This window comes from Triticum urartu, chromosome 1A (assembly GCF_056163025.1).
Source record: "Triticum urartu cultivar PI428250 chromosome 1A, HENAU_Tu73, whole genome shotgun sequence".
In the NCBI taxonomy this organism is placed as follows: Eukaryota; Viridiplantae; Streptophyta; class Magnoliopsida; order Poales; family Poaceae; genus Triticum; species Triticum urartu.
The window spans coordinates 139,715,501-139,724,094 of record NC_141873.1 but is presented as its reverse complement, the minus strand read 5'-3'; the positions used below and the strand labels follow the sequence as shown (position 1 = coordinate 139,724,094).

Below are 8,594 nucleotides of genomic sequence, written 5' to 3'. Positions count from 1 at the left end.
CGTGGGGGATGTGGGTGTTGTAAATCAGAGACGCTGACACAAGTGTCTAGTACTGGTTGGGCTCCCACCAATCGGCAGTGGTGCTATACGACTTCAAAGCGGAGCTAAATTTCCAATCGGCACACCCAACGTGTCGTCGCCCGTCGAAATCGACCATTGAGTGGTATATAGACGCGAGGTACGGGAGAACTGGGAGGCGTTCGAGCAGCTCGAGGTGGCGCGCGCAGCCGAAGAGTACATGGCGGACATCCGGCGGATGCATCTGGAGATCATCGCCGAGGAGCGCCGGGTACTCAAGCTGTGCCATAAGGGGGTTCACGATGCCGATGAGGCCAATCTGTCCGGGAGAAGGGGGTCTGAGGCTGTTCATTGTAAGGAAAAATAAACTTTATATGAACTTGTGATGGTAACACAATGAAAATGACGGACTTCTCAATAAAGGTTGCTATCATAATGGGCAACATAAAGTGACATTCCTTTGCATTAAGAGCTTGCACATCCAACAATTAAAAGCGCATGACGACCTCTGCTTCCCTCTGCGAGGGGCCTATCTTTCAATGTTTAACTTTTACTTTTATGCAAGAGTCAATTTTTTTCTTATTCCAACCTCAGTTATTCTCAACTTGAAAAGCATCATATGGCGAGGAAAGATCCAGGCATATGTATCCAGTTGAATATATGTAATCATGAGTTATTATCGTTGACGTTATTATCCCTGAGATAAATAAGTTGGGAGGTGAAACATTAAATCCCCATCTTCCTTTATGTCTGATTGAAACGGTGTGTTCTAAAAATATGCTTTGATTGCCAGCAATCATAGAAGACTCTATGATAATTGAGTATGTGATTTTTTTAAACCAAAAGCATTTACATAGAACCTTCTTGGAAATATGATGAATTGCAATTGCTTTAATGACGGAGAACATAATTTTTTAGTTTCCTAGAAAGTTTATTGTTTATACTTTAGTTTGTGAATGAATTGTTACTTGTTCATGAGAAGTTATATGATTGATAGTTTTTGTTATAATAATGATCATGATGCTACTATGTTCGTATTTTGTTTTTTGACACCTCTCTCTATAAACCTATGGTGAAGCTTAGCGAGCTCGATATTCGCTTGAGGGAAAGTGAGGTCTAAGCTTGGGGGAGTTGATACGTCAATTTTGCATCATGTTTTCCTACTACTATTTTAAAGTTATATTTTACTTTTTGATGCAATTCTAATGCCTTTTCTCTCTTAACTTGCAAGTTCTATCACAAGAGGGAGATTGTCGGCAGCTAGAATTCTGGACCTGAAAAGAGCTACAACAAAGATAGCTATTCTCCGGAGCTCCAAATGACCTGAAAATTTACGGAGATCTATTTTGGAATATATAGAAAATGCTAGAAGGAACATGCGCCTGGTGAGCTGGTTGGTCCCACAGAGGGCCTTTGTGGCCATCTCCTGCTATATGAAGCCATTTGCATTAAAAAATCAAGAGAAGTCTTTCGGGATAAAGCGTCGCCGTCTTGAGGCGGAATCTGGGCAGGAGCATTTTTGCTCTCTAGAGGAGCAATTCTGCCAGGGAAACTTCCCCCCGGGAGGGATAAATCAAAGCCATCGTCGTCACCAACGACCCTCTCATTGTGGGAGGACTCATCTTCATCAACATATTCACCAGCACCATCTCATCTTCAAACCCTAGTTCATCTCTTGTATTCAATCTTTGTCTCAAAACCTCATATTGGTACATGTGGGTTGCTAGTAGTGTTGATTACATCTTATAGTTGATGCTAATTGGTTTACTTGATGGAAGATCATATGTTTAGATTGTTAATCATATATTATTCTCCGATGATGATGAACATGAATATGATTTGTGAGTAGTTCCGTTTGTTCTTGAGGACATGGGAGAAGTCTCTTATAAGTAATAATGTGAAGTTGGTTTTCGTTCAATGTTTTTATGATGTGCTATGTTGTTCTTCCTCTAGTGGTGTCGTGTGAACGTCGACTACATGACACACTACCATACTTGGGCCTAGGGAAGGCATTGTGGGATTAGTAAGTAGATGATGGGTCGCTAGAGTGATACTCCCTCCTTTCCGGTTTATAGGGCTTATCTCCAAATCTTAGTTTTTCCCTTTTATAAGGCTCAATTTGGTTGTTCACCATCACAAGTTCAGATTTCAAGGCGCATTAAATAATTGCATGCAAGTATTAAGAGAAAATTGACCAATGCATGTACTTTATGCATGCATGCATTGCAATTAATACATTGGTAAACATAAATTTTTGAGGAAAACAAGAGCATTAATTGGGTGCTTTTGCAAATTACAAAAAGTATTCCACCATTCACCATCTACCATGGTTGGTGAGATTTTTGAATTGAGCCCTATAAACCGAAAAGGAGGGAGTAGAAGCTTAAACCCTAGTTTATGCGCTATTCCGTAAGGGGCTGATTTGGATCCATATGTTTCATGCTATGGTTAGATTTATCTTAATTCTTTTTTCATAGTTGCAGATGTTTGCAAGAGGGGGTAATCATATGTAGGTTGCGTGTTCAAGTAGGAACAACACCTTAGCACTGGTCCACCCACATAACAACTTATCAAAGTAGTGAATGCGTGTCAATAAATCGCAATGAAAGTGACTAGGCAAAATTCTCATGTGTCCTCGAGAACGCTTTGCTCATTATAGTTCTTTGCAATAAAAAGGATTGGGCCACCTTGCTGCACCTTGTTACTCTGGTTACTTGTTACTTGCTATGAATTATCTTCCTATCAAACTATATGTCATAACTATCTTACAACACTTGCAGAGAATACTTTGCTGAAAACAACTTATTGATTCCTTCCGCACGTCATTAGATTCGACACTCTTACTTGTCAAAAGGACTACGATTGATGCCCTATACTTGTGGGTCATCACTCCTCCTCTCTTCTTATTCACCGACGCGGTGCCAGATGGAGAAGAAGTGGCGGATACAGGCCTTGACATCTTCGATGGTTTTGTGGAGTGTGAGAGCTAGCTTGAGGACTCAATTTCTTATTGATACTGTGTAGTGCCAAAAAAACATCTTACATTATGGAAGGGAGGGAGTACATATTAACAAAATAATTGCTTTCGTCGTGCCATTTTTAACCTCCAAGTGAGGCCCATGTTCCCTTGCCCGTCGCTGGCAAGGTTTGTGTTTGGAAATGACGGCCATGAAGTCTCCAACGAAGTTGCTACGCCTGTTAGCTCAATTGCATTCCTTTTGTGGGTTGGGGTCCTAGATAAAAGAAGGGAGAGCCATATTGTAATTTTTTGTTTCTTTCTAGGTCCTCTATTCAGTGTTGTACTCCCTCCGTTTCATAATGTAGTGCGATAGATTTTTTGAAAAAGTCAAACTTCATAAACTTTGACAAAGTTTATGAAGAAAACTATTTCTATCTATAATAACAAATATATAAAATACTCCCTCCGTACGAAAATTCTTGTCTTAGATTTATCTAAATACAGATATATCTAGTTACGTTTTAGTGTTAGATATATTTGTATCTAGACAAATTTAAGACAAGAATTTTGGGACGGAGAAAGTATGAAACTATGTCTTATGATATATGTTAGACATTCTAGGTGTAAATCCTTTTCTCCATAACTTGATCACAGTTTGTGAAGATTGACTTCAAAAAAAATTATATGCACAACATTATGGAATAGAAAGAGTAATAATTTTGATATGAAATGCCAGGGATCTTCCGATCCTTACCCTTATTACAAGGAAAATAAAATATTGAATTGCTCTGTGAAGACGCGACTCCCCTAACGTTCCGTTGGCACACTGACAGGTGGCCTCAGGCCCACACGTCAATGGCCCCATGTCAGAGGTGCAGTACGTCAGACGATCCTGGTCCGCTCTGTGATGCCTGCTGCATGCTTTACAAAAGAAATGTTAGACGTCACAGTGTGATGTAGATTCCACAAAATTCATATGGATGAAGGTGCCCCAGCAATTCAAATTTCAGATTTTCATTCTTATTATAGTACTTCCTTCATCATAAAATTCTTGCCTTAAATTTATTTAAATACGAATGTATTAAGTCACGTTTAGTTAGTACTAGCTTTGGATTATGCACGCCTCTCAGCCCTCTGGCCATGTCCAGTACAGTCCACTGAACCCACGCCATCACCGCCATAATTACCGTAGTACTGTACTCCGGAGACAAATGCGGGGGACCCCAAGCCTATCATAAATCCTCTCCCCCCACCATAAATCTCCCCCCGCCGCGCCCCGTCTCCCCGCTACGCGTCCCCCGCCAAACTCCCACCCCGCTCGCTCTCCCTCTGAGCTGTGGCATAGCTGTCTTCCTCTCCCCACCTCCACCTCCACCCCCTCGTCCTCCCTCCTCCTCCGTCCATCCACAACTCAGTTGCTGCCAAATCTTAGCGCTGCACCCACCGCCTCCGTTCGGTTCCCTGGATTCTTCTCCGCGCCCGCGAGAAATCTGGGTGATGAGATGATGAGGACGGCGGCGGTGCTCCTCCTCCTCTGCCTTTTCGCCTTCGCCGGCAGCGGCCGGGGCGGAGCGCGGGCCGCGGCCGTATGGGCGGAGGGGGTCAGAGAGACGGCGGCGGTGGAGGTGGACCCTGCCTGGCGGTTCGCTAGCCCGCGGCTGCGGGACGCGTACGTCGCGCTGCAGACGTGGAAGCAGCAGGCCATCTTCTCAGACCCCAAGAACCTCACCGGCAACTGGGTGGGGCCCGGGGTCTGCAGCTACACCGGCGTGTTCTGCGCGCCCGTTCCGTCGTCGGGCGAGCTCGCCGTCGCCGGCGTCGACCTCAACCACGGCGACATCGCGGGCTACCTCCCGTCGGAGCTCGGCCTCCTCTGCGACCTCGCGCTGCTCCACCTCAACTCCAACCGCTTCTGCGGCCTCGTGCCCGACACCTTCCGCCGCCTCGTCCTCCTCCACGAGCTCGACCTCAGCAACAACCGCTTCGTGGGCGCGTTCCCGACCGTCGTGCTCGACCTCCCGTCCCTCCGGTTCCTCGACCTCCGCTTCAACGACTTCGAGGGCGGCGTGCCGCGGGAGCTCTTCGACCGCCCGTTCGACGCCATCTTCCTCAACCACAATCGCCTCCGCTTCCAGCTCCCCGACAACTTCGGCAATTCGCCCGTGTCCGTCATCGTCCTCGCCAACAACCACTTCGGCGGCTGCCTCCCGGCGAGCCTCGGCAACATGTCCGACACGCTCAACGAGATCCTCCTCATCAACAACGGCCTCAGCTCGTGCCTCCCGCCGGAGGTCGGGATGCTCCGGGAGGTGACGGTGTTCGACGTCAGCTTCAACGCCCTCGCAGGGCCGCTGCCGCCGGAGGTGGCCGGGATGCAAAAGGTGGAGCAGCTCGACATCGCGCACAACCTGCTGTCGGGGACCGTGCCGGAGGCCGTGTGCGACCTCCCACGGCTCAAGAACTTCACCTTCTCCTACAACTTCTTCACCGGCGAGCCGCCGTCCTGCGCGCGCGTCGTGCCTGCCGACGGCGACCGCCGGAACTGCCTCCCCAACCGCCCCGCCCAGCGCATGCCGCAGCAGTGCGCCGCTTTCTCTGCCCGCCCACCCGTCGACTGCGCAGCTTTCCAGTGCAAGCCGTTTGTCCCACCTCGGCCACCCCCACCGCCAGCATACCCCGGCCCGTTGCCACCAGTATACCCCATGCCATACGCGTCGCCGCCGCCGCCTCCACGTTACCGATGATTCTTTGACAACAGAAGCATTGCCGGTTTCACTTTCCCTTGCCGCACCCCTCGCCGCCGGTGTGGAAGAGCCAGCGGAGCTCGCCGTCACAAAAGTACGTGGTCATTGTTGTTCGTGGATTACCAGTTCTTGATTGATAGCTACCGGCGTAAAGAAGAACGTGGTGCATATATCCTTTTCTTGTTTTTTTGCATTGGTTGGTGTCTGTTTTCCGCATCGTCGTCTTCGATCATCCGTTTGCGCGGTGGCGATGGCGAAAAGGATTGGAGCATGGTGATAGGGAAATTTGAAAGGTGGGAACAAATTGGGCTTGGATTGATGGCTAATTGGGTTGTGAATAATAAACTGGTTGAGAGAGACAGGTTAAGCTGAGACTGAGAAATCCATGGAAAAGTTGTGATGCGGGATGTATAGAATGATACTTTTAGTTCGGTAAAAGGGTCAGAGATAAGTTTCTACATCAAGAGATTTGTCCTACTGAATTCCTCTTGTGTCACAGCTGCTTACTGTTATTCGATTATTATTATTAAGATATTTAGTCGGGCTTCTTGGAGAATGTTCTCCTAACTGTTACTCTGTGCTCTTACAAATTTTGTAATATGACATTATAAATCTACTCCCTTCGTTTTTTTAGTCCGCATATAACGTTTGGTCAAAGTCAAGCTTTATAGAGTTTGACTAACTTTATATTAAAAAGTATAAACATTCACAATATGAAATCAATATTATCAGATGCACCATGAAACGTATTTTCATACTATATAGTTTTAGTATTGTAGGTGTTTATATTTTTTTATATAAATTTGATCAAAGTTTGTGCAGTTTGATTTTGTCCAAATCTTATATGCGGAGTAGAAAGAAATGGAGGGAGTATCTATACTATCCTATACTGTTATCTCTTGATGTATCCCATGGTGTGCTTGTTAACTTAGCCGAGCCTAGATTATCTTTTGATGCATCCCATGGTGTGCTTGTTAATTTACCCGAGCCTGGACGATCTGAGATAGACATGATCTCAGAAAATATGGCGGCTAGCTAAACGGGTGCCAAAATTGTGTAGAATGGAACAGAATTGCTGCCAAAATTGTGTATCTGACTGGGAAAAAGGTTTGAGTCGCCTAACTAAACGGTTGGCGGAACTACTCCCTCCGTTTCAAAATATAGTGCGCCCGCGCTTTTTAAGGTCTAACTTTAACTATAAATTTAACCAACGAGACCAACTGCGGCGGGATAAAAAATTATATAATTGAATTTTTTTTTCGAATACGAATTCACTGATATAATTTTTGCTCCCGCCGCAATCGGTCTTGCTAGTTAAATTTACGGTCAAAGTTGAAACACGGGGATAGAAAAAGCACTACATTATGAAATGAAGGGAGTATGTCCATGTGGGCAAGGCATGAGGTAAGGAACTTTGGCGGCTAACAAAACGGCTGCCTAAAATCGCGTGTAAAATGAAGAGAAGAAGAGAAGGATGTCTGACTGCCCAAAACCTGAAAATGGCATTGGTTTCGTTTTGCCAGGATCCAATTTTCGTTCTCACTGACGACCCCCTTTGCTTCCAGTGTAAGATACGGCCGTTGTGCCGCTTTTTTTGGCGGTTAAGCGTGCTACCAGCTTTTACAGGCCCTTTCTGCTCCGGGATTAAACTAGTGGTTATGCCATTTTGCAGTGGGGTTTTGGTCTCTGACAAGAATGATCACTGCACCCCTTGCTATTGACAAACAAAGATGCTGCCACCGGAGCGGGGTCGAACTCTGTTGGACTAAAGAAATTGGGTCTGAGGTCGACCAGTGGGCAAGAAACTGACAAATTACTGTATAATATGACCGAAGAATTTCCATTGGGATTATGTATGGATTTCTTTTTTGTTATGATACGTTGACTGTTTAATTGATAGACATTTCTTCAGAAATTTTTCTACGGGGTATTGTGACCCGTTACAAAACAATTTACCTTATAAACTTTGGAAAGAGTATAATGGCTTCAACGCCGACCCCCAAACCTCCCGCGAGCGTCCGGATCGAGCTATCCGGACGCCGCAAACCATTCAACGATGTCTTGTATTTGTCCACAAGTCATCTCGGAAATCAGAAGCAAACTAGGAGGCTTTGCAGAGTCCAGCCATGTGGGACATCGACACTCCCGGCCCATCCAAAACTAAGGCAGCACCCGCGCCTTTGGAGCTAGCTGTACTCTTTTTTTTGCGGCAAAACCCTATTTCTCAACACTCTACTCTACCATCCCAATTCCCGCCCCTTTTTACCGCCGCCCCCGCACGGACCCGTATGAAAAGCTAATGAAGGCCGACGCCCGAAAGATCAACTCGGCGACACAACAAGACTGTCGCGTCAGACAGAAGGCAAAGCAGATGGCACCACTAAAAAAGAAGGGAGGCGGTAGTGGCGGCGGACGTGTAGGATGCGGACGTGGTGCGGACAGTGGGTGTTGTGCAGGGCGGGACCTAGGACGGGGAGGGGGTGGCGCCACCATCGTTGTCCGTGCAAACGCGGTCCTGGCAAGATCAATACAAAGCCTCCCTACTTCTACGCTGCCCAACAGCTTAGCAAGCAGTCCCCGGCATCCGCCGCCGGGAACATGCCTTATTGCATCGACATCAATGTGACACAACTCCTTTTCTCCGAGTCTGCATCACCATGATTTGTCCGACCGCGGACATCGGGCGTGGAGCAGCTCGGTGCCCGCCCTATGTTCGTCGGTATGTGTCAACCGGGCGAGCTGATGACCTGCAAGTGCACATGATTGTTGTAGCACTTTCGTGTGATAAATAGAGTGTCGAACCCACAGGGAGCGAATAGGGAGGCACCACAAACCCCGCAACTACGTTGTCACTTTCACGCAGCCACGTACGC

General features: G+C 46.7%; 1 protein-coding gene across 1 annotated transcript; it reads left to right on the top strand.

The window, feature by feature from the left end:
• Positions 1-4,258: 4,258 nt before the first annotated feature.
• On the top strand, positions 4,259-6,337 carry LOC125551734 (leucine-rich repeat extensin-like protein 3). Its single transcript, XM_048715033.2, has one exon. It carries the CDS (start codon positions 4,480-4,482, stop codon positions 5,719-5,721), a length of 1,242 nt encoding a protein of 413 aa, XP_048570990.1. The 5' UTR covers positions 4,259-4,479; the 3' UTR covers positions 5,722-6,337.
• The last annotated feature ends 2,257 nt before the right edge of the window (positions 6,338-8,594 follow it).

What these genes read in the sequence shown, in the direction of transcription:
- LOC125551734 (XM_048715033.2), top strand. Translation starts at nt 4,480, where the DNA reads ATGATGAGGACGGCGGCGGTGCTCCTCCTCCTCTGCCTTTTCGCCTTC.